Source organism: Hemicordylus capensis, chromosome 1 (genome assembly GCF_027244095.1).
Source record: "Hemicordylus capensis ecotype Gifberg chromosome 1, rHemCap1.1.pri, whole genome shotgun sequence".
In the NCBI taxonomy this organism is placed as follows: Eukaryota; Metazoa; Chordata; class Lepidosauria; order Squamata; family Cordylidae; genus Hemicordylus; species Hemicordylus capensis.
This window is the reverse complement of record NC_069657.1, coordinates 427,200,043-427,226,178: the sequence shown is the minus strand read 5'-3', so window position 1 is coordinate 427,226,178 and position 26,136 is coordinate 427,200,043. Positions and strand designations below refer to the sequence as shown.

Here is a 26,136-nt window from a genome sequence, read left to right as displayed (position 1 = left end):
TTATTTGTCCCTAAAACTATCAACATTTAATTGCATTAATTTTATCAACAAATTCAGCCTAATACACACTAAAACATACACAGCTTGAATGGCTTACCCTGAACAAGTGAACGTCATAAGCTTTTGGACCACAATATCCCAGACACCTGGCATGATTTTCTTGCCCCATCTAAGCCATTCACTCACACTGATCACATGCTGAAACTGAAGTCCAATTGAAGTTTCATAATAGTTCATTAAAAAAAAACCAACCCACTATATGTAAACTGTTTTAATTGGGTATATGTTGTTTTATTTTTGCTGTATTTCAAGCCTCTGTATGCCATCTTGAGATTTGTATGTTAGGTAGTTTATAAATGTAACAAACAAACAAACAAGAAGTTGGGGGAAGTAGATGAACTGGATGCTATGGCAGCATCCTGCTCTGAGCAGAGGATTGAACCAGAAGAACTCCAACCCCATTCTGACCCCAGTATTCTATGATTCTAGTCCACATACTAGACTTTGGTTTCCCACTTAGGGCCTAGCCAATCATATAAGAAGCTGTAAGATCATGCACACAGCCTTGCTGGGGAGGAGAGGAGGGCTGCGGGAAAGGCAGGAGCAACGCCAGGTTAAAAACTCTGGCTTGGAGCAGGAGAAGCATTGGGATTGATCCCAGTGCTTCACACACGCAGCCTAACCCAAGCTGGGCCACTCTAGACTGGTTTAGGTTGCGCCTGTAAATACACTTAACTGTATATACAGTGCACAGTAAAGCAGCATGATCATGTCCCATCCACATTTATAGCTTCTATGCCTTTGCTGCAGCATAAATGTATGTATATTGCACCATGCACACACCTGATAAGGAGCTATGCTTATCCATTCTTCCGCCACAGAGCTGCTAACACATATCATTCCCAGCCAGTCTCCTGCATAGAACCAAAGCTGCTAAGCGTCAGGAGTATAACTGTATTATGTGTCTTCAGACTGCCTAAGAGTTTATGGCAAATACATGGAAGCTAGCTGTGGAAGGAAAGATCCCATCACCCCACTGAGTGTTCCATGTACACCGTGTGTGTGTGTGTGTGTGTGTGTGTGTGTGTGTGTGTGTGTGTGTGTGTGTATAGGCTTTTAGTTACAATGAAATAGAGATTAAGCAGCAACCGTGCTTGGTGGGTTGCAACCCAATCTCAGCCGTTACTTTGACTTCAGTGTCAAAGCCAGCTATAAAACCACCTCACTGCAGTCAAGACAATGAAAGAGAAAATCCATGAACATCGAACTCTCTTTCTGTCCTGGATGACACTGCAGAATATTTCCTAAAAGGAAACAAAGGGCAAATGGTCTTTCAACTTGAAGAATGAATTGCTGACAGTTATTGAGAAGATGAAAGTGCTTCTGTTGCTAGCTAGTAGATAAGAGGTTTTCTGCTCTTTCTAAAACATATTCTGTGCACTGCAATACAATAATTTGCCACACAATCGGTGTAACACCGAATTAGGAATGAGGGGTGTTGTTTTTTAAATCATGTTTTAGAAAACACAAATTACACAAGCTCCTCTTGCATGTGTAGGGAATAATAATCAGTCTTGGGGATGTGTTTCGTAAGTGCTGCATTAAACAGGCAATTTGGGCTCTGATCCAAAAAGGGTCACAAACAGGTCTCTCTGCGTACAGCCCAGAGAGAGTCCCCTCCTTCACCAGCAGCACCACCCACCAAACTATTCCTGAAATAAGGGACAACTTCAGGTATATCCTCTGATGTAGCACAAGGAGTTGATGATAGAGGGAGGAAAGGAGAATGAGAACCCCACATGAATACATCTGTGGGCTGCTTTGGATGGCAGCATTAAAATGTGCTTGACTACCACAGAACACCACAGTACAAAATTTTCACTTTTCTTACCTCCCTCCAAAAGCCTCTCTAGCTTCCAGAGATATGTGCCTGAGAGCTGTGTGACCCTCCTGGAAGCAAAGAGAGCTTTTGGAAGGAAGGAAGAAAAGCGAAAAGTCCTTTCCCCTCTGCCCATGCTGGGTTGCAGAGTAAAGATTCAACATAGCTAGACTCCAGCAGAGTCTACATAGGGCGGAGTCCTTCTTTCCCCCCAGCTCTTGTACTGCCACACAGCATGTGGGTCAGTGCTGTGCATTGTACCAAGTGGCCCAAAGTCAAGAGTAATGTATCAACAGGTAAGTGCTTAGAATTTATTATAACCTACACCTATTTGCATCAGACATTAAAAAAATATCAGCACTACAGACAAAGAGAAGCAAAAATTCAACATTATGTTCAACATCATAATCTCCTTCAAGAAAAAATGAATTACTTACAAACATTTCCTGTGTTGTCAAAACTTGTCAGAACATCTTCAACATTTAAGAGCCTACTGTTAAGCCTAGAAAGCAAGAAAAATCATCATCATCATCATCATCATCATCATCATCATCATCATCATCCCGCAAGGAAAATTATTCTTCACTCTTCATCTTTAAAAAATAAATCACAGTGCCATAGGTTTTCATAGACTACATTCTCTACCATCATCTTGGAAAAGGCAACATCTTGAGAAATGTCTCACCACTAGAGGGAGAAAAAGAAGGAAACGTCACATTATATCTTACTGTGTTAAAGTTACAAAAGGTGTTAACAGCGAGCCTAACCCAGGGGGCAGGCTTGTACATGTTTTTTATTGTTTAAAATATTTTGAATTCCTAGCGTATATAGGAAAAAAATTAATATCAGCAGCTACGCTTGCAAAAATCAAAATGAAATGCACTTAATTGTAAGTGATATTAATGCTGGATCTTGCAGAATATACTTCAGCTGAAATGCAGAGCCTAACATGCATGATGCTTCTCTAGGCAGTGATACAACTGTGCTTACCAGGTGCATATGGCCGGTCCTCCTGCCACATACAACGTGAGGGCAGCTGCATCCTGTTTGGTATGTTTTATAAATAAAATTTCAGAATGTGCTTTAAAGAAATTAAACAGTCAAACTTCATCCAGATTCATTACACTGGTATGGAAACTGAAGGGACGTTCTTAGAAAATTCTTAGAAAATAGAACTCTTGCAAAGAAGCATTGACAAAAAGAGAGATAAATTATTATTTTGGTAAGATGTTAGCAGCTAGTATATTGCAAATGCAAAAAGCCACGGGGAAGGCACTCTATAACGTGGGTCAGAAAACTTCTTTCTGCATTGACATACATAGCAGACTATGGTCAATACCATATACCGTGAATTCTGCCAACCACAACACATTAAAAATGCTCTGATGTAAAAAAAGGACAAGAGATTATAAAGCAGAAAAACAAACTAACTAACCCTAACCCTATTTGCTTGGGCAGCTCCAACCTATTGTTTGTACGCTCCCCATTTTCTCAAGCAATGGAAAGTTCCAGGGGTAGCACTATTGGCTTTAGGTTCCTTTTGATGAGAGTGTGTGTAACCTGCAAACTAACTACTATTAGGCAACTAATGGTGCCTAATATTTGCTTTATTTACAAATACACACCTAGCGCAAAGAGGCAATCAATCAATCAACCAACCAACATTACGGTCATAGACCAGCATAAAGTATAAGGGTTGATTACATGTTAGAAGTAAGAGTAGATAAAAAGTACACAGGGTGATTACATTTGGTACTGTTGGAATATTATTTGCAACTTGCTCTCAAACAGCCAAAAAAGCACGGTTGGTTTGCACAGCACTATTTATCAATGACGCTTGCAGCTGTTATCCCCCCATACCTTGAAGATATTTTATGACAGCACTGCTTAAAAATATGTCTCAACAGGGAGGGGAACCAGGCCAAGGCCGCAAGCCAGATGTCTTGAGAAGTGGAAAGTGGGAAATATAGCACTTGGAAGCAAATCGGAACCTTTGGGGTTAAAAGTAACACTTTGGCTTGTATACAATGCGCAGGTGTGAAAGTTGTAGACGGCAGAGAATAAAAAAGCTGGATGGGCTGCCAGACGGGGGCGGCCGCACCCAGAAGCTTTTGCTAGTAATGAAATAAAGCTTTGTTTGAAAGTTTGATACTGGTGTCCGGTGGAAAATACCTAACCAAGAGACGAGCGACAGAGAGAAAAATCTCTCTTCTAACAGTACAATACTTAAGGTACATAATAATACTAAAAATAACAAGAATAGTAAAAAGTACACAAGAAGCATGAGTGCTTTGCATTATTTGACCCACTACCCTACCTTGGACATCCAGGGAGAGACCCTGCACTCCTAGGGAGATTCCAGCCTTCAATTATCTCACAGCTCACTCAAACAAAGAGATTCTCAACTATCTTTTAACCCTTAGATCACATCACTGTCCATTCTGGGGAATCAAACAGCAGTCTGCACAACAAAGGAATGCCCCCCCCCCACGCCCTGCCACAACATCAGCATCCTACACACACATACAGATAGTGCTTTTAGAAGAAGAAAGATACTCAACCCCCAAAGGACCCATACATCTTCTTGATCATTCACCACAAACCCACAGGTCTTGGCCAAAGTTCATCTGTCAAAACAACACAACAACAACAAGGACCAAGCAAGCCCAAATGGATTCACACAGCTTTTTGACCATTCACAAGCTAACTGGGACACAACATGTGTCCCTTGCTCCACAGTTCAACCACGAAACCAGCTTGGACATATAGTGCATTCGTAAGTAAAATAAGTTAAAACCACAACCGTAGGAGGGCATTCTCTGTGGCCACCCCTCTTCTTTGGAACACTCCCCCCCCCGGATTAGTTCAACCCCCTCCCCAACTGATTTTAAGGCTCTTCTTAAGACCCACCTGTTTCAACAGGCATTTGCCCTTTTATTAATTATTATTATTATTTTAATTAATTGTTATGGTATTGTTGTTCACCACCTAGAGTCTTTGGAGGAGGTGGTATATAAGAAATTTTAAATAAATAAATAATAAATAAACAAACACATGCCCCTTACTTCACAGTTCTCATACAGACTTTCTGGATCACAAACCAACTTGAACATAATAGATTTGTGTGCTTGTTTTTTAAAAAATGTTGTTTGTTTATTCAGATGTAATAGTTAGTTCCACTCCCCACCTCCAGTGTGAAGTACTTATCTGGACAGAGATAATTCTGGCAGCTTTACTGCAGTGGGGAGGAAATTTTTTTTTTTTTTTAAGTCACCAGATAGACCAATTTCCTTGAAATAAAAATACAGAGAATCCATACCTGCTAATATGTTCCTATTTTCCCATTCACCTGAATGGGAATTCACTATTTTCCCATTCACCTGAATGGGAAAATAGGGACATGTTGGCAGGTATCAGAGTCCGGCCATCTTGGGCTACATGTGCGCCTAATTTCAGAACTCTAAGTCCATCCATTCTGGAAATGTAAAGGGTTGAGCAAACTGTGTGTGGGGGGGGGGGGCGCATTGCACTTTTTTATGAAGGCAAATGGCAGAATCCTTCACATTGGGTTGGAATGATGTTCCTGGGGGGAGAGACTTAAGTTCCAGAAGTATTTGTGATTTTCAACCAAGGAACAAGTCACTTGTGTCTTTTTTGGAAGTTTTTTTACAATTAAAAAAATCATTTAAAATCAACAGATTAACCAATCCTCTTCAAAATCAATATGCAGAGTCAGGATAACCTGGTCTACACCTGTGCCAAATTTCAGAACTCTAGGCCAAGCCATTCCAGAAATATAAAAGGGACCCTCTCTTCCCTTAGAAAACACCATGGAGAGTGGGCACATGGACCTTGGCCCCCAGGTCTGTGCCTAACGGCACACCTGGATATCAACAAGTATCCTTTATTTTCCAACGCATTTCAAGATGCAATATCAACCAGGGTTTCAGATCCTGATTAGTGAAGAAACCATAGCTAATGCTAACCACAACATGTAGACCTGTGGTTAATTTAAAATAAAAAGCAAAAACTTTCCCTCTCTTCTAAGGGGTGACAAAGAAGAGGGGAAGCTCTCCTGAGCTTGTTCTCAATAATCTAAACCATAGGTAGGCAACCTTGACTCTCCAGCAGTGATCCCTCTAACAGGGATGCCCAGATGTTGTTGACTACAACTCCCAGAATTCCCATGCAAAAGCCATTATAGTTGGGGATTCTGGGAGTTGTAGTTAATGACATCTGGGCATCTTGTTAGAGGGAACACTGCTCTCCAGATGTTGTTACACTTCTATAATTTCCAACCAACCACAATTTGTTGTGTCTGGGGAAGATAGGAGATGTAGTTCAACAACAGCTGGAGAGCCAAGGTTGCCTACCTCTTCAGACTTCAGATTAAAGTCTGAACCTGGCTATTCTTTGTTAAGGCACTTGGTCTTTACAATTAAAATAAGGCAGCTGGAGCTGCTTACCTTCTCAACACTGATGGCAGTATGTTTCAGCAGTAGACTTTCTCAAACCCACTTAATATCTCTTTTGACAAAAATACATCTTGAAATGCATTGGAAAACAAGCGATACTTGCTGAGGTCCAGACTAAGTTACTCAATAGTAGTACTCAGGAGTTACTCTAAAAGGACTAGTTGATTTCAAAAGAACTTGCATTGAGTAATTTAGTCAGGATGTCAGCCACTGTCTTCTTCTGTTCATTTTTTTCCCAGGTCCATAATTGACTCGGGAGAATTCTATAGGATGCGGGGGTGGGGTGGGGTTGGGGTGAAGCCATCGGACAGAATGCCACTTGGATCCAAGCCAGTATACTGAAACGGATTCTTTGCAAATGCTTACCAGAAGAAAAAAAAGAAAAAAACCATGTTATACTCCATTTTAAGAACTGCAATTGCTGGACTTGTAGTTCCCACCCACAACCCCGCTGCCACCCTCAACAGAGCAACAATTATTCTGCTATCATAAAAGTGGCTGCGTAAGTAAATTTGTAAGTTTATTGTTGTAACCACATGTCATAACGCACATATGATTTAATGTGTTGTTTTTATCTCATGTTTTAATGTTGTGTTGTAAGCTACTCAGAGGACAATTTGTTACGGGGCAGCTAACAAATAAAATGTATTAATTATTATTAAAGCATAATAAAACATAAAATATAATAGCTCATACATCATGCTTTTTAAAAACAGATCAGATATAATAAGACAGTAAAAAACACAACTAAAGAAACAACATGCATAAAAATAAAAAGAGATATAATCCAATACCTAATTGTAGTTACAACTCTGATGGGTACAACTGGAATAAGGAGCTAGTCCTAGAACTACAACTTAGCCAGATGTGCAGCAGGGCTAGCAGATAAAGTTCACTTCCTAATTTTAAAAGACAATAACGCAAAAATGGCTGCTTGATAGCTAACACAAGGAAACACATCTGCCAGCAAGTAATTCACATGTTCTGTTTCAGAACCCATGAATTTATCAGTGATCTGATCCAGTGTTTTTTTCTCTTATTGTTCAATAAAAGGAGCATTGTTGGACATAACATTTAATGTCCGCCACTTGCTCCTGGTTGCAGGTGCAGAGGCGTTGTTCTACAGGAACTTTGTGAAATCTACACTCAAGATATGCTGAGGGCACGGTTTGAAAACGTAAATTGGTAAATGCCTTCCTTAGTGGTGCATTGGTGAGGTTGAGTAGGTACTCCAACTAGTAGCCATTGATAGACCTCTCCTCCATGAAGTTATCCAAACCCTTCTTAAAGCCATCCAGGTTGTTGGCTGTCACCACATCTTGTGGCAGAGAATTCCACAAGTGGATTATGCATTGTGTAAAAAAGTACTTCCGTTTGTTGGTCCTAGATTTGCCAGCAATCAATTTCATGGGAAGATTGTCAAGTTTAAATATATCAACTTTAAATATATTTTAAATATTTAAACATTGTCAACTTTAAATATATTTTAGCAGTCTCTGACAAACATTGATGGCAACCCCTTTTTTGGATTGTGAGCCCTTTGGGGACAAGGAACCATCTTACTTATTATTTCTCTGAGCCATTTTTGGAAGGATGGTATAGAAATCGAATAAACAACAACAACAACAACAACTCGACCTCCATTCTTAGATGTGCACCAGGGTTGCTCAGGGGAAAGCCCAGAATTTGCCTCAGGAAATTATTCTGGACTATTTCTAATTTCTCACTCATTTTCACATCCTACCCCCAAATCTCTGTCCCCTACAAAAGCCGCAGTATTACTTTGCCCTAAAATATTCTGAGTGCAGGAGCTATTAATTGCATAAGCAAGATGTCTCTCTGTCAATGACAAACTCACTCTTGACTTCTTACCCCTTCCTTCACTCTTAGGGCAAGATAAAAACTATAAGCTTACCAATTCAGCAGTCACCATAGCAACAAGAGATACACAAAGAAGAGACAGCAAACTAACAGTCATCCCTTTCCAAGACCTAGATGTGTGTTAATGAATAAGAAATGTCTGTACAACTCAGCCCTAACAGTATGCATGTAAAAAGTTATTTTACCCACAGCTGTCTTTCAAAAAGTTCAAACCAAAGAAGTCCTCCAGAAGATAAGTGCTGAAATATAAAATTCAATGTATACCTTTGGTTTTAAGAATTCAAAACATTAACATAAAATGTTTTAAGCCGAAGAACACTAACTCAGTGTAAGCAATCCATTTAAATTAGTATAGTGATGTATGAATTTGATGCAGAATATCATCAGGAGACAGAATGGTGAACCAGCCTCAGAACAGATGGATTTAATGGAGCATCACTAGTACTTAAAACCCCAATCAAAGCTTAGGACACATTTTTAAAAGTTCCTGGAGTCTCAACAGTTTTGATTGTTTTTAATGTTGGTTTGGAATATTATTTTAAAATTTTTAAATTATTGTGTTTTAAATTTCTTGTTTTTGTTTTTAACGAACGTTTTAATGTTTTTAGCTTGTTGTAAACCGCCAAGAGACGTAAGTTTTGGGCGGTATAAAAATACATTAAATAAATAAATAAATACATACATACATACTGGAATCTGTGCTCAGACTACATAAGGAGCTTGTAGGTCTGCTTATTAAGAATACTGGAGGACCTCAATATCCACAGATTCACGTAACCGTGGTCAGGTAATAGACACCCTACCTTGGCATACACCAAAAAGGGGGGGAGCACATCGACCTCACGTATCTGCAAGACGGGGATGACCATGGAGGTCATTTCCAGCTGCCATTTTATGCTTCGGAACCTCAAAATGGCTCTGTTCTTTTAAAAGAAAGAAATTGTGATTTTCGGCTGATTTAGGGGCATTCCAGGACATAGTATGACTCAGGGGGAGTAGCTAAGTATAGTAGGCCATTTCCCCCTGCATTCCCCCCTGTTAAAATCAATGCTTTGGTGATGTCTTCCTCAACCAGGACCCTAACCCCCAATTCCCCATTGCCACAATGCCTCAGTATTCGCAATTTCCATATCTGCATTCGTACCATGGACCAGAACCCCTGCAAATATCGAGGTCCTCCATTATTAGAAATATCTTTGCTGTGATGGGACCCGACGAGGAATGTAGCTAGAATTGAACGGATGGGTTGAAAAAACCCAGGTCCCCCAACTCCATCCCTCCCTATTTTCTTCATTATCTCCTTCACTTCAAGGGACCGCCAGGGAGAGGGGCAAACACAGGCGTCCTCTCCCCTAGCTATGCCCCTGGACCCCACTGCAGAATTCCGTCATCCAAGATATCTGTCTTTTTTCCACAAGATTCCAAGATCTCTTTCTTTCTTTTTTTGTCCCAGTACTCTAGGAAAAAAAGAACATATGATAAAAACAGCCCTGCAGGATCAGGCCCAAGGCTGATCTAGCCCAGCATCCTGTTTCACATAGTGGTCCACTAGATGCCTCTAGGAAGCCAACAGGCAAGAGCTGAGAGCATGCCTTCTCTCTTCATTTGTTCATTCATTCGATTTCTATACCGCACTTCCAAAAATGGCTCAGGGTGGTGTACACAGAGAAATAACAAATAAATAAGCTGGTTCCCTGTCCCCAAAGGGCTCACAATCTAAAAAGAAAAGATAGACACCAGCAACAGTCACTAGAGGTAATGTGCTGGGGGTGGAGAGGGCCCGTTACTCTCCCGCTGCTAAATAAAGAGAATCACCACATTAAAAGGTGCCTCTTTGCCAAGTTAGCAGGGGTCTTCTCTTGCTGTTGCTCCTTTGCAACTGGTATTCAGAGGCATCTTGCCTAAGATCTGTTCTCTTTCCCTAAATGCTGCACAAAAATACTACTAGCATGAATTGTCCCCTTTGCGAAACAGCCCACCCTGGTTACATTTGAATGGAAGACTACATGCATGAGCACTGTAAGTCCCTTAGGAGATGGGGCTACTCTGGGAACAGAATCTACATGCTTGCATACAGAATGTTCCAAGTTCCCTTCCTGGCGACTCCAAGATAGGGCTGAGAGAGACTCCTGCCTACAACCTTGGAGAAGCCACAGCCAATCTGTGTAAACAATACTGAGCTAGATGGACCAATGATCTGGCTCAGTATATGGCAGCTGCCTATGTTCCTTTCTAGCTGTCCTTCTCTATGGCTGCTTTTGCACATAATGGCAACGGACCTGTAGTTTGCACCCATTCCTGAGGGATTCACTGAGGGAGGGTAAGATGTCTTTGTTTTTGAAAGACGCAATGATTAGACTACTTCTTAGAAAGCTTTCCCTAGATCCTTCAGTGATGGATAGTTATAGGCTGGTCTCCAATCTCCCATGTTTGGACAAGGTGATTGAGAGATTGGTGGCTAACCAACTCTAGGAAGTTTTGGAGGAAACCGATTATCTAGACCCATTTCTAACTGGCTTTCGAGAAGGCTATGGGGTTGCGTCTGCCTTGGCTGGCCTGATGGATGATCTTTACCAGGGAATCAATAGAGGGAGTGTGACTCTGTTGGTTCTTTTGGATCTCTTGGCAGCATTAAATACCATTGAACATGGTATCCTTCTGTATCGCCTGGAGGAGTTGGGGATAGGAGGCACTGCTTTGCAGTGGTTCCACTCCTATCTCTCAGGCAGATTCCAAATGGTGGAGCTTGATGACAGTTGCTCTTTGAAAAGGGAGCCATATACTGGGTCCCTCAGGGCTCCATTCTGTCACCGATGCTTTTTAACATTTACATGAAACTGCTGGGCGAGGTCATCAGGAGATTTGGTGCAGGGTATTTTCAGTATGCAGATGACACCCAAATCTATTTCTCCTTATCATCACCATCATCAGGAAATGGCATCCACTCTCTAAATGCCTGCCTACAGGCAGTAATGGGATGGATGAGGGATAACAAATTGAAGCTGAATCCAAGCAAGACGGAGGTGCTCATTGTGGGGGATCAGAATTTGAGGGATGATTTAGATCTCCCTGTGCTGGATGGGGTTACACTCCCCCAGAAGGAACAGGTGAACAGTTTGGGAGTGCTCTTGGATCCAGGCCTTGCGCTGGTAACTCGGGTGGAACCTATGGCCAGGAGCGCTTTCCATCACCTTCAGCTGATTCTACAGCTGCATCCATTCCTCGAAGAGGATGATCTCAAAACTGGTGCATCAACTGATAACCTCCAGATCTGACTACTGCAATGCACTCTACATGGGGCTGCCTTTGTATGCAGTTCAGAAACTTCAGTTAGTTCAAAATGTGACAGCCAGACTGTTGAGGTCATCTGGAAAGGTTCATCTCTCAGAGGAGGTTCATCTCTCAGAGGAGAGCTGGTCTTGTGGTAGCAAGCATGACTTGTCCCCTTAGCTAAGCAGGGTCCACCCTGGTTGCATATGAATGGAAGACCTGATGTGTGAGCACTGCAAGATCTTCCCCTCAGGGGATGGAGCCGCTCTGGGAAGAGCAGAAGGTTTCAAATTCCCTCTCTGGCTTCTCCAAGATAAGGCTGAGAGAGATTCCTGCCTGCAGCCTTGGAGAAGCCGCTGCCAGTCTGTGAAGACAATACTGAGCTAGATAGACCAATGGTCTGACTCAGTAAATGGCAGCTTCCTAGGTTCTTATGTTCCTATCTCCAGTTACCACCGGTACATCTGGTGGCAACTCGGAGCCAGACCTTCTCTGTAGCTGCTCCTGGCCTATGGAATGAACTCCCGGCAGATATCTGCAGTTTAGGCTTGCTGTTGGCCTTTAAGAGAGCCCTAAAAACTTACTTGTTTGGCCTGGCCTTCCAAGGTTTTTAAATTATTTAAGTATTTTAATTGGTTGTAAATGGTTTTGAATAGTTTTAAAATTGTTTTGATATGGTCTTAAGCAGTGTGTTTTAAATGGTGTTTGTTTTATGTCTTTTTAAACTTGTGCACTGCCCAGAGCCTTTGGATGGGACGGTCTATAAATGTAATAAATACATAAACAAACTAACTAACTAACTTCCTCTGCCGTGCTCCCAGACAATGCTGTCAGGCAGTGGACTGACTCAAGAGGATTCTGAGTAAGAATGGTCTAATTCATAGCCCCCTGAGGGGACCCTGCTTCAGGATGCTGAGGAAGAAGCCCCTCGGACTGAGCACTCACCGACTGTAGTACAGCAGGAGCCGTTGCTAGGGAGCCGTTGCTTTCCTCAGATGGGGAGGAGCCAGGACCAAGCAGCAGACGGGTGAGCCACGTAGAATGCCAAAGAGAATGCAAGGAGCAGCGTGTTGGACAACGTAGAACGTAGAAGCAGCCAGTTGCCTGCAAAGTCTGACAGCAGTGGCATCTGAACTTCACCTGGTGTAGGACCTTGAAGAGCTATAAAACCAGACCGCTCCCTCTACACCACGATGGTTTCAACGGATCGCTCTGGCATGCAGATCTAGTCCCCAGCTCCCAGAATCCTTGTGCTGTTGATTGCTGGATCCCAACCTTGGCCTGGATATCAATGTGTGACTTTCTCTGGAACCCTTGGACCTCAGAACCATCGATTTGACCCTTCTCATGGAGATGACCCTACTTTGGACCCAACATTGACGACGACTGATGGACTGGCGAGTTTGGGGGGGGGTAATTTCCCTTGTCCCATCCCCCATGTATTTTACTGCATTTTGGTTGCTGCTAAACAAAGGCTTCACTACCCTGCACTCCAGCAACAGATTTAATTTATCACAGGAACACGCGCCACTGACAGATGCTGTTCTACAGTCTGAAAGGAGGTAGGAACTAGCTGTGAGGGCTTCCTCCTTTGCATGAAGGAAAGTCACGGCAGCCAATTGGAGAAGGAGAGCGAGCTTTCTATCCTCAACTCCAGTTTCACACAGTGGCAGCCTTCAGATGACATGGTGCTGCTTTCTGACCTGAGGTTTCGGCGGCGAAACTCAGGTGGAACCAAGGATTCCAATTCAGTTTTGCAGTCGAAAACCTCAGGTCACTTTTTGTAATAACCAGAGGTTCCCGCCAGGGAAACGTTCACTCCTCTCCCCAGCAGCCCCTCAGAGTGAGGGAGATAATGAAGAAAATAGGGAGGGGTGGAGCTGGGGTGCCCTCAGGAACTGGGGCGGGGCAGGTTCTTTGGGCCCATCCACTTAATTATAGCTACACCCCTGGTTCCTGCATTCGGAGAACCACAAGCCCGAACTTCTGTCATGGTTACCTCCGGTTTGGCATGATGTCTGTGTTGGAGATGAACTTCCAGTGCATCAACCTTTTGCACCAACTGTCCTAATGACCACTAGGGGCATTGGGAGTAGAGACAGTGAGTCAGGGTCTCCCTATCTGTCCCTACTCTATGACCCCTCAACTGACTCTGCAGCACTTCCTGTGCTGAGTCACAATCCTTCCTTTCCTCCTAGAGAGCAGATGGAAACATCTCTCTCTCTCCTTACCTATCCACTATCTAGTCCTTTAGATTAGATATAGGTCTTTCCTATCTAAGTGTATTTAACCAATAAATATTTAGTGTTTAGTCATACAAGGATCTCCATGTGTTTCTCTAAATAGCTGCAATATCCAAACCATCCTCTGCTACCTACTCTGTAACTGGAGTGTGTGCTCATTCCTTAGTGCTCTGCTGTTTTACCTATTGTGGGTAAAAATCAACAACCTCTAACAGTCTGAAGGTGGCGTATGTAAATACATTCCTTTTGTTTTCGAATGTTTTTGGAACTCAGAGTTAAATCCTGGCTACTTTTTACTGTTTGAACAATAAGTTCCTTCTGAAAACTCTTTGACACACATGTTCAATTGCCATAATTCTTCTGATTTGCAAGCATAAAGAGATCACTCAGATATTAGGGATGTGCACGAACCAGTGCTCGGCCAGTTTGGCAGCAGGGGGTTACCTTTAAGGAACAGAGAGGGTGCTCATTCCCCGCCCCCCATCACGACACCATCTGCAAAACCGCTGGCATTTGACCAGAAGAGGCCAGTGCACATGCGTGACATGCGCACACGCCCCAGCCACTTCCAGTCTGATGCTGGCCAGGGCAGCAAGGAGGTATGCTGCCTCCCCACGCCAGCAGTTTTGCAGATGGTGCCAGTGCAGGAAACGCAGCGGGGGGGGGGGAGAATAAGCACCATCCATGCTCCTTAAAGGTAACCCCCCCCACCGCCGCTGAACCAGCCCAGACCTCTGAACAGATTTGTGCACATCTCTATTAGATATACCATATTTTCACAAAACCATTATAATCACGGCATAGCAAGGTTGGACTGGGGCCTGGGACAAGAAGTGACAATGGGGCCAAGAGCAGCATGTATGAGCAGAGCAGAGGGGCTATTTAGCACAATCCCATGCTCCACCCATATGGGCCACTCCTGGATGAGCCTCTACTCCTTCTTCAGGGAGACACAGGGGGGAACAAAGAGAAAGTTGTCATCACCAGGGTCCCCCTTCCTCAGGGGTCCAGGGACATTTATTCTCCCCTCCTTATTCAATTGTAGTTAAAGCCCTGATTGCAATGAACTCTTAATTTCTACATGTATATTAACCATTAATTAAATATCCTTACATAGGATATTTTAAAATTAAAATTAGAAGTTTTAAGCAGTATCCATGCATTTTTAAACAGTTATTTCTCCACTCCCCCGAAAACTCTGTGCTTAGAGTCTACTAAATTTTCCCCATAATGTTTATGAAGCGTCACAATGGAAACAGAACGATTATATTTTAAAACAGTGTTTAACACTTTGCTACGAATCACTTGCTACAAGCCACTGAGAATGTTCTATGTTAGCATACTGATCAATGGAACCCTATTTCCCCTCTAATTGCCTAAAATCAGCAATTTTGCAGTGAATCAATAGACAACAAATAAGTGAAAAATGAATACTACTAAATTTACTAATAAAAACATTTTTCAGTAGGGATGTGCACGGAACCACAGAACCACGCACGGTCCGGCACTGGGGGGTATGTAGCTTTAAGGGTGGGGAAGGTAGTACTTACCCCTCCTGCTGCTTTTCCCCCTCCGGCGCTCAACTTTGCAGCAAAGTTTTTGGGGCGGCAGCATTCCTGCCTGCTGCCCCTGCCCCCATCGTTGCCGGGCAAAAAGGGAGTTGAATGCACACATGCGCCCATTGCAACACGCACGCCCGTTGCCACTGCTGCGTACACCGTACACGTCACACGTTGCGTGCGCACGCAATGTGTGATGTGTGCAGCACACACACGCATGGTGGTGACAGGCACACGTGCGCCGCAATGGGCACATGCGTGCATTCAACTTCCTTTTTGCTGGGCAACAAGGGGGGCAGGGGTGGCATGCTGCCGCCCCAAAAACTTTGCTGCAAAGTCGAGCACCGGAGGGGGGAAGTGGGGGGAAGTAATACCCCCACACACACCCTTAAAGCTCCATACCCCCACACACACTGGACCGGCCCCAATCCGGACCAGTTCGGAGGCCTCTACCATGGCTCCGGACCAAACCAGTCATCCCTATTTTTCAGTCTGAAGGAGAGATATCATGGTTGCCTATTGAAAGAGACTCTTCAGAGACGAAATTCTCCAACTTTTTTTTTCTGAGCCAGAAATACAATGTTTCTTCCAAGGCTGTAGTCCTCAGTCTTTGCAGATTCAAGAACCACTTTTAATCCCTAACTGAACATGGGACATACTTCAGAAGTGTGTACTATATATGCCTGCTTTTACTTTCACTCTCTTTAGGGTGCTCAAGTGCAAAAGGAGATTGTTAAACACATTGGAGAACGGGCCTTGCTGAAGGAGAACCAGCAGGGTTTCCACAAGGGCAAGTCTTGCCTCACTAACCTTTTGGAGTTCTTTGAGAGGGTCAACAGGTGGATAAAGATGATCTGGTTGACATAGTAAACTTGGAATTCCAAAAAGGTTTTGACAAAGTTCCTCACCAAAGGCTCTTGAGTAAACTTAGCAAGAGAGAGGAATAAGGGGGCAGGTTCATCTGTGGATTGGTAACTGGTTGAAGGACAAGAAATAGAGAGTAGGAATAAAGGGACAGTTTTCACAATGGAGGGAAGAAAGAAGTGGGGTCCCCCAGGGATCTGTACTGAGACAGTACTCTTTAACTAATTCATAAATGTTCTAGAAGTTGGGGTGACCAGTGACATGGCCAAATTTACAGATGACACTAAACAGTTTAGGGTACTGAAATTCGAAAGAGATTTTGAGGAACTCCAAAAGGATCTCTCCAAACTGGATAAATGGGTGACAAAATAGCAAATGTGGTTCAATGTAAGCAGGTGTAAAGTGATGCATATTGGAGCAAAAAAAACCCAACTTAACATATACATAAGCTGAGGGGATCTGAGCTGTCAGTGACTGACCAGGAGAGGGATCTTGAGGTCATGGTCGACAGCTCGTTGAAAGTGTCGACTCAATATGCCACTGTAAAAAAGGCAAATTCCCCACTAGGGATCATTAGGAAGGGGATTGAAAATAAGAATGCTAGTATGATAGTGCCCTTATACAAATCTATGGTGCAGCCACATTTGGACTGTTGTATACAGTTCTGGTCACCATATCTTAAGGAGGATATTGTGGAACTGGAAAAGGTGCAGAAGACGGCAACCAAGATGATCAAGGGCCTGGAGCACCTTCCTTATGAGGAAAGGCTACAGCATCTGGGGCTCTTAGGTTGGAAAAGAGGTGACTACGAGGAGACATGATCAAGGTATAAAAAATTATGCATGGAGTAAAGAGAGTGGACAGAGGAAAAAATTTATCCCTCTCTCACAACACTAGAACCAGGGGTCATCCCATGAAACTGAAGGTCGGGAAATTTAGGACCAACATAAGGAAGTACTTTTTCACACAGCACATAATTAATCTATGGAATTCTCTGCCATGGGATGTGGTGATGGCCACTAGCTTGGATGGCTTTAAAAAGGGGCTTAGAAAATTCATGGAGGACAAGTCTATTGATGGCTACTAGTCTGGCTGCTATAGGCCACCTCCAGCCTCAGAGGCAAGATGCCTCTCAATACCAGTTGCAGGAGAGCAACATCAGGGGAGAGGGCATTCCCTCACCTCTTGATTGTGGGCTTCTCAGAGGCATCTGGTGGGCCACTGTGTGAGACAGGATGCTAGACTAGATAGACCTTGGGCCTGATCCAGCATGGTGGTTCTTATGAGAACGGGGCTCCTGTATTGTTAATAGTTGTGTAGCAGAGGGAATTTTGCCAGGTGCAATTTGTCATGCAGAGCTTAAAAAACCACAGCGACCAAAATGCCACCATCACAGACAAATTGTATGCCCCCCCACCCAAGAAACCCAAACAAAAGAAAATAATGCTGGTGACACTGCTGAACCTACTTTAAGTTAGAAAGCAATTTACTTGTGGTTCCTGAGACACTTGTTCAAGACCAACATTTAAGGCACCCCGAAGTGGCATCTTATGCGGAAGACAGTTCTGATCTCTCCTTGAACCCTTGATGAACAGTTCCAATACTCAAAATATGTTGGGTAATAAATTATCTTCTCTTTATCTTGAACTATCCTTTCCTTTGGTTCCTGTATTTCGTGCTTTCCTTCTTCTCTCAGTGCTACAGATGCAACCCACTTCAGTTTGTATGTACCCACCTGTTGGTCCAAACCACTAATTGAGGACCAACGTTCTAATGCAACTAAAATTGGCATCCACTTTTTAAAAAAAAAAATCATGTTGTAGAAATATTTTTTTCTGATTCACCATCTATATCCCCCAGATATTTTAGCACTGTTACTGCCTGGCCAGCTACTCTTTATTTCCTTCTAGGTAGGTTAATGGGAAACTAAATACCCAACTCACTCTCTCCTCTTCCTTCCTTCCCCTTTCTTTTTGGCACATTTCAAGATACACATTTTCCCATGCTTTTTCAAACTAAACTCTGGCTTTATTAGGGCACCTCCTTCTCCAGTTTTCCCTTTTCAGTTTCTTCTCCTACCCTTTTGTGTGTGGGTTTTAGATTGTGTGCCTCAAGGCATGGTCCATTGATTTTAATTCTGCTTTGTAAAGTGCCTAGGCACTGTAATAAATATTATTTATTACTGAAAGAAACATATAGTTCCAAAGGAATGCTAAATTTTTCTTTGGGGGAAATGAGGCAAGAGAAGAAAGGATATGCTAGTTTACAGTATACAACTATGGTCTATTGCAGAGCAGACACACTAAGGAACACTGGCTGTCCTGGGGCTATAAACATTAGTATGACTGCTTTTACTAGAATAGTTCTGGAAGAAATTGCAATACAATCTAGTAGTTACAGAACATACAAGCTATAGGATTTCATAGAATTTCAAGGGCACAAAATCCGAGAAGCCTGAATAGGATAATAATTTTCACACTCACACACAGAGAGAGAGAGAGAGAGAAATTACCAGTACATCCAAATATCAGTTTACCATAAAAAGGTTATTAACTCCATGTTAAAAGAACTCCAACTCCTCCCTGAGAACTGCTAAAAAAAACCCAACACCTTTACACTTTGTACTGAAGTTTCACACTACAGCTAACAAAAAGTACCATGTAGTACAAGGTATTTTTTTTAAGCAGAGAAAGAATAAATATAACTCAAAGATATATTTAAAATGCACTGGGAACGTACCAATCCTTGCAGTTGTCTTCTCTTTTTTTAAAAAAAGGGGTGGGTGGGGGGTTTGCTGTAATTTATTTTATTATTTATTTGATTTGATTTCTATACCGCTCTTCAAAAAACGGCTCAGGGCGCTTTACACAGAGAAATAATAAATAAATAAGATGGATTAACAGCTGGTTTTAATCCTGCTTCTTTGTCTGAACAATCCCCCCCCCATGATTGCCTAAATTCTATCTTAGGGAACAATGATGCCCTTAAAAAAAGTTTGAGCAGTGTAAGATCTGGGCAAAGCCTCCTTCTGTTGGCAGAACCTGAAATACACCTCTACTATGCCCAGGCAACAGCACCACTACGCCAGCAGAAGATTACACTGGGGTATCTCCAGCAGCTTAACTCCAAGCACCAGAAGTCACAAAAGGGGGCAGGATGAGTATATCATGAGCAGATGGGGAGGAGCTGACTTACGCCAAATCCTATGAACCTCCAGACTTCACTTACTTACACCCCCAACAATGACAGAACATGATGCCAACTCTGGAAGTGGCATAACTCAAAAGGTACCTTGCTAACTGAACAAAGGGCCACCTTTTTAAAGTGGTGAGTCTCTTTATTTAGCAGGGGGAGAGCAACTGGCCCTATCCATTCCCAGCACAGCATCCCTCCAGTGGCTGTTGCTGATAGCAATAGCAATAGCAATAGCACTTACATTTATATACCACTCTATAGCCGGAGCTCTCTAAGTGGTTTACAATGATTTTAGCATATTGCCCCCAACATTCTGGGTACTCATTTTACCGACCTCGGAAGGATGGAAGACTGAGTCAACCTTGAGCCCCTGGTCAGGATCGAACTTGTAACCTTCTGGTTACAGGGTGGCAGTTTTACCACTGCACCACCAGGGGCAAGGGGAGACAGTTGTCTGGGGGCCCACTGCCTTGAGGGGCCCCCAGAGGCAAGTCACATGACTGAATCCCCCAGCCACGCACCCTCCTGGGCTTCCTTCAGTTGCATTCATCCTCCAAAATTGATGTGAGTGTTAAGACCTGGAGCTACCAGAACAGCATGTCTTTCTCTAGTACCATTAAATGACTTGCATCATCCACAATTTACAAAACCTTTTTAAAAATAATTTAGGATGATGTTCTATTGAGGCACTGATTGAGGCACTGATGTTCTATTGAGGCATTATATATAATTTACATATATAATTCTATATAACCTATATATAATTTACTATACTTTTTGTTACCACTATTCAGCCTCATTTAAGATTTCTTTACTTCATGAGCTGAGCTTCAGTGAGGCGGGGACGCGGGACCCATTTTAAAATCTTGTCTCTGGGCCCACTACAACCTTGCTACGCCCCTGGCAAGAGCCAGCTGATTTAGCTGAGCTACTAAAGCTACTGAGCAAACAGTGTGGCTGTTTGTGAGGACCTCTCCCAGCCCCTTCTAGTGGGGAATCACAGCCAGGCTTTCAATCGGTGACATTTTGTCCATGTGACGAGTGCTGGGCTGCTCCACAGGATGTGGGCGCAAACTGCACCCTCTGTGTTCCTGGAGTACTGGATGGCTCATGTGAGGGTGGCAGCTGTCTGCTGCCGTAGCCGAGTGAGTGGTGAGAGAGCTACTCTGTGGACAGGGCAGTGAAGATTCGAGACCTGCCTGCCTGCTCCTCTTTTGCTTCTGAAATGGGTTTTTCTAGCCAATTGCCTTTTGAGTAAAGTGAGCTTGGCCTTGGTTTAACGGTTCCCCCTTAACTGGCTTGAATGGCATCTGGCTTGCTCAATTTCTCTGTGCAGTGAACTACCATCATTTGCACCTGTCTCAGTGCGGTCAGGGCCCTCCTGATGGCTTGTCCCATTTCCTATGCTAGCAAAAGAAAGGAAGATGCTTTTCTGCAAGCTGTTGTTCCCAAATAGAGAGTTGAACCTTGTCCCTAGGAGGCCTGTCTGTTACCACAGTCCCCCTCAAAGGCAGTTATCTTTGTTCCCTTTATACTGCATGGTCAAAAAGGTGACAATAGACCATGTGTATATCTGTGACTATTGTAAGGAGATCCAGACCCCCACAGTGCCACAGCCTTGCCAGCTCTTGGTTTCCAACCTCTTGCTGCCTACACAACAGCAGCTCATGCAGTAAAAAGCACTTTGTACGGCATCCTTGTGTCAGGGCAGTGTGTGTGTGTGGGGGGGGGGTGCGGGCATGAAGCAGGTGTTTCCCCCATCACCATGTATGGATTGGCGCCTTCCATAATGGCCCATGTGGCGTACCATTAGAATGCCACCCTGTGACTGGTGCATGCTGGTGTATTGCTATGGACACTGGGGGAGTAACTTGTGGTCTTGAACCTTTCGTTTCAGTTCTCTCTCATTCCCACTTGTGCTGAACGGAGCACAAGGTTCCCCACTATTTTCAACCAGCATCCTGGTTACTCTGACCTAACCAGAATATTTAATTGCCTGGCCAGTGTATGTAGTTCTTGTGGCAGCTATCCAGTGTGAATAAAACCTAGTCAGATTTTTAGAATTTGGTTATTCTCTCAGTTGTTGGAATATCTTGTGGCTCTGAAACAAATAAAAAGCGCCCCACCCTAAATTAGTGTTATCCCTAACTGAGCATCAAGTTTGGACCTGGTCTTATCTAAGCCTTGAGATAGATGCTTGGAAGGTCATGACAATTGGTACACAATAAAATATGCCACTTTCTTTGCGGGGGGGGGGGGGGACCGGTCTCCAAGCCCTCTAGTGCAGCAACTCCTGCTTGGTTCATAGCATATCTGAATATACAATTTGATCCATGTTGATAGCCCTTGAATTGATATAGCTTGGCCTTTAGACTTTTTGCCATGAGCCACTGGCAACCTTGTGAACTTTCTACAGTATTTAGCCCTGTCAAGATAATACCCAACAGCCCAAAGATGCTCAATGAGCTTTCTAGGAATGATCCTGAGGCCTGGGAAGATTCAAAGCTATCTTAAACAAATTTCTGGGTAAAGAAACCTGAGCATTAGTTTACCCTTTGAGTATCAGTATGAAAGAGAAGCATAGCCTAAACTTGGAAGTTATTACTATGAAGAACCCTATTTTGCTAAAGAAAGATATTTTAAAGTATGCTATTTTAACTACACCAAGAATACAATGGGAATTAACTCTCTTAGAAATTTAAGCCTATGAACAGAAACTCTTGAAAGAGAAACTGAAATGAGGCTTTAATACTTCTGTTACATCAGGCAAGTTTCAAGGGAGAGGTCCACAAATTTCAGTGGGGCTTGATAATCAACAATTATTTTTGGTCACCACTGACCTGCCCTCAAATATTCAGGGCATGCCTAAGGACCTCAGAGGGACAGTGTTGTTCTCCAGTCACCCCCAAGCCCGGTGGGAATTAACTCTCTCACAAGCCTGCCTGCTGCTTCCAAATTTCCTCAGCTCCTGACACAAAATGTGAGATGGCAACTTTTAAAATCCATTCCATCTAAAATGACAGAAGCAACAAGATCATCTCGATGATGGCAAACATTTTAATTGAGTAAATTTGCAGCACATAGAGAGTTTGATTTGTATTACAGGAAATGGATGCTCAGGGGCCTATATCTTTTAAAAGAGCAAGCAATGTATCTTTAGTTCAACCCCACAAAAATATTCAACTCTGGAAAAGATTTCATTTACTAGATCAAGGGATATTGTCAACTTTGACACAGACTGCACATCTAAAGAAGACAACTGTGGAAATCCCTATATGTTTTTCTTAAAGTTTGTGGCCGAATTTGGAAATAGTTCTAAAAGTTTCCAAAGATTTCTGCCCCTTCCCTCTTGCTCTACCTTATACCTGAAACAGGCTCTCAGAACACTTTTGTGATCCCACCTCTCTTTCTTTCTTCTAATCCCTTCTCAAACCTCAACCATAAAGCCTTTGGTATCACTCTTAATCTCCATCCTCTGCTAAAACTAAACTTCAGTACCTGTTACTGTATACATATGCATGTTCAAAATGGCGGATTTCAGCACAGGCAATATAGGCAGCCACCTATGGCGGCAAATCTTGGGGAGCAGCATCTGGAGGGAAACTTAATTCTTCCCCCCCTACCTTTAAAAACACCACTGTATAGCAGCGGTGGCTCCATCCACCTCCTAAACCATCACAGGAGCAGCATCTGGAGGGAAACTTAATTCTTTCCCCCCCTACCTTTAAAAACACCACTGTATAGCAGCGGTGGCTCCATCCACCTCCTAAACCATCACAGGAGGTGAGATCGGGTACTGGAGGATGGCGGCGAAAGAAGTCCTCCCTCAAGCCTGGCTTACTTGCAAATGACTCAGAGTGGGCCATTTCGGGCCTTTGCGTATGCACGTGCAGTGGCCTGAAATCGCCCACTCTGAGTCATTTGTGAGTAAGCCGGGCTTGAGAGAGGACCTCTTTTGGTGCCATCCTCCAGTGCCCGACCTCATCTCCTATGATGATAGGATGCAGGCAGAGCCTCCACCGCTACACAGTGGCATTTTTCAAAGTAAAAAAAACAAAGTTACGTTTCCCTGCCCCCCCCCCCCACAAGCCCCCTTACTCTTGTCCCTGGGGCGGCAAATCTTTGGCTGTCTACGGGCGGCCAAAGGATTAATCTGCCTGTGCATGTTCAGGCATATGAGAAGATGCCTTGTCCTCAAGAGGGGGAAAAACATTCTGTAGCCCTGGTTAATAAGTAGAACACTTCTGGTAGAGGGTGCTACTTCTCCCCTATAACCAGCTATTCCAAAGAGTAGCAGCTGGCAGCGCCATAAGAGCAGCAGAAGTAACATCCACTGCCTGGGGAATAGACATTTCCCATCATCATTCCCCAGAGCTTATCATTCATCATTGCTTTTCCCCCCTTAAATGTACATTCATAGTATTTACTTGTGCCTTATTGTCAGCCACCTTGGATGCCTGTTGCCAGACAGAAAGGTAGGATATAAATATATTAAATAAATATTCTTCCCCTGCTCATCCCTCAGTGTGATAATTTATGATATCATCTGCCAACAACTCTCTAACACTGTCTACACAGGAGAAACAGACACGTTTCTACACAAAGTAAGTGAATGCCAATCTTAGATCAAAAATGGCAAGGGTAGAAAGTGCAGGAGCAGAACGTTTCAGTCTCCTGGGATACTTAGCTCCTCAGCTGACAACAACAACAACAACAGTTCAAAAGAAGTCTACAGAGTGAAAATGCAGAATTAGAATTTATCTGTAAGTCTGAACCTATCCATTTATTCTTTAAATGAGATAACAGTTTCCCCTCCCACTACAGATATTAAATAACTTAGAAAAGGTAGCAAGATTTTTTTCCCATCTCCATTTAAAAGTACTACTGTTGTTAAACCTCACTATGGTTAACCTGTAGACATTGAGGCTTCACAAAGAATTATCATAGACAGTAGACCTATTCATATGTTATGGTTGGCACACATGCAATCTATGTACAGTGCATGCATGTACAGATATTTGCACATTATGATGAATGCACATACACATGTATGCTTCCTATCTGTAACCTGAATTTTAGGGTGCCTGTATCCAAGTTCACTTTTGAAATAAGCACATGTACAGTCATTCACACAAAAATATGTTTGTGTGTACAGACATCTGAATACACATATAACATAATATCTGAATGGAGTTTGTACCTCTTGCATTTCATGGCCTTCTGATCCCATGGTTTACCTTTTTTCCCCATTCATGAACACGCATACTTATGTATCTGATGATGTGGCTCTGGCCCACACAATTGTTGCAAGTTTATGCAACGATTTATTTATTTGTTGGTTTGCTTTGACAAAACCAACAGAATCCTGAGGCATCTTAAGACTAACAATGTTACCCCTCTGGAAGATGTTCACCCCATTTACCTCTGCCTTTCTCTCCTCCCACCATTGCTTCACCTGTGTCAAATTTTAGATTTTAAGCAACTCATTGCAAGACCTGTCTTCTTGTTACTGTGCAACATTCCATGCACATTGATGCAATAAGTAAATAAATAATTATGATGATAATTACGACGTTTCAAGAAGTATCGCACATGCCTCTGCAAATGATTTCAATAATGCTTGGCCAGGCCATTCTCAGTGGTGGTGTAAATTTGGCCCTGGGACTCCTTTCCATTAGACATCAGTGTTGCAAGCATTTCTTCATCAATGCTTGCAAAGAAAGCTAAAAGCACAAATCCAGAAGCACTTAGCAGTTATACAGCACTTCACGTGTTGTTGTTGTTGTTGTTCTTTACATTTATATCCAGCTCTTCCTCCAAGGAGCCCAGAGCGGTGTACTACATACTTGAGTTTCTCTTTCACAACAACCCTGTGAAGTAGGTTGGGCTGAGAGAGAGGTGACTGGCCCAGAGTCACCCAGCTAATTTTATGGCTGAATGGGGATTTGAACTCGGGTCTCCCCGGTCCTAGTCCAGCACTCTAACCACTACACCACACATGTATTGTCTTCTTGTAATCCTTACAAGCCTACAGTGTAAGTATTATTATCCCCATATTGGGGCAGGGGAGCTAAGAAGGGGTGGTTTGCCTAAGGTCACTTAGCAAATTAATAACAGAGATAAGATTCAAACAGGGGAGTCCCCAACTTGTAGCACAGCCTCTCAGTCACTATGCTACATCAATTCTCATCTTTTCTTAATGTCTTCATCAGCACTCGTAAAGGAAAAGAGAAAGGGGGATCAACAAAAACATGTATTTCATTTAGAGTTTAATCTTAAGCTGCACACCAAACTACTTTAGACCAACTTGTTTTAAAACTGTCAGCATAATTAATAAAATGCCACTGCTAATTTCTTGTTTGTTGTATGACCACTTCCACTAAGAAACTTTCACTTAAGATCTAGTTCAATGATCTTCAGGTTGTGTGAATTCAGCCTCTGGTAACATTCTCCTCTAGGAAGGAAATATAAAACAATAACATCTGCAGAAAGTCTCATATGAGACTTTAGAAAAAGTATAATCTTCAGAATGCAAGGTACTGTTTTCCTGCTAGGAAGCTCAACATTCAAAAGTGTATGAAATCAAACGTGATAGAAACAAAGTCCTAAATCTAACTTCAGCAACTCATTACAGGGCTTTGCTTAGACTGTCAAAATCTTGTAATAGTTTCTGCAGGGTTTTAAAGCTGCTTCGTGTCAATGACTGCTGCATCAGAAATTTCTGTGGGATTCCACAGCATGCTCAAATTCTACTTACATCGAAGCATCCT

General features: G+C 42.9%; 1 protein-coding gene across 2 annotated transcripts in view; it reads right to left on the bottom strand.

The window, feature by feature from the left end:
- CAMKMT (calmodulin-lysine N-methyltransferase) overlaps window positions 1-26,136 on the bottom strand; it is a 385,284-nt gene that overhangs the window by 342,897 nt on the left and 16,251 nt on the right. Inside the window, exon 3 of one of the 2 annotated variants that reach the window (XM_053311979.1) lies at window positions 2,317-2,381. The exons of the other annotated variant lie outside the window; for it this stretch is intronic. Coding sequence (XP_053167954.1) covers window positions 2,317-2,381 — 65 coding nt within the window. The remainder of the gene's footprint in view (window positions 1-2,316; window positions 2,382-26,136) is intronic. 2 annotated transcript variants of the gene reach the window in all.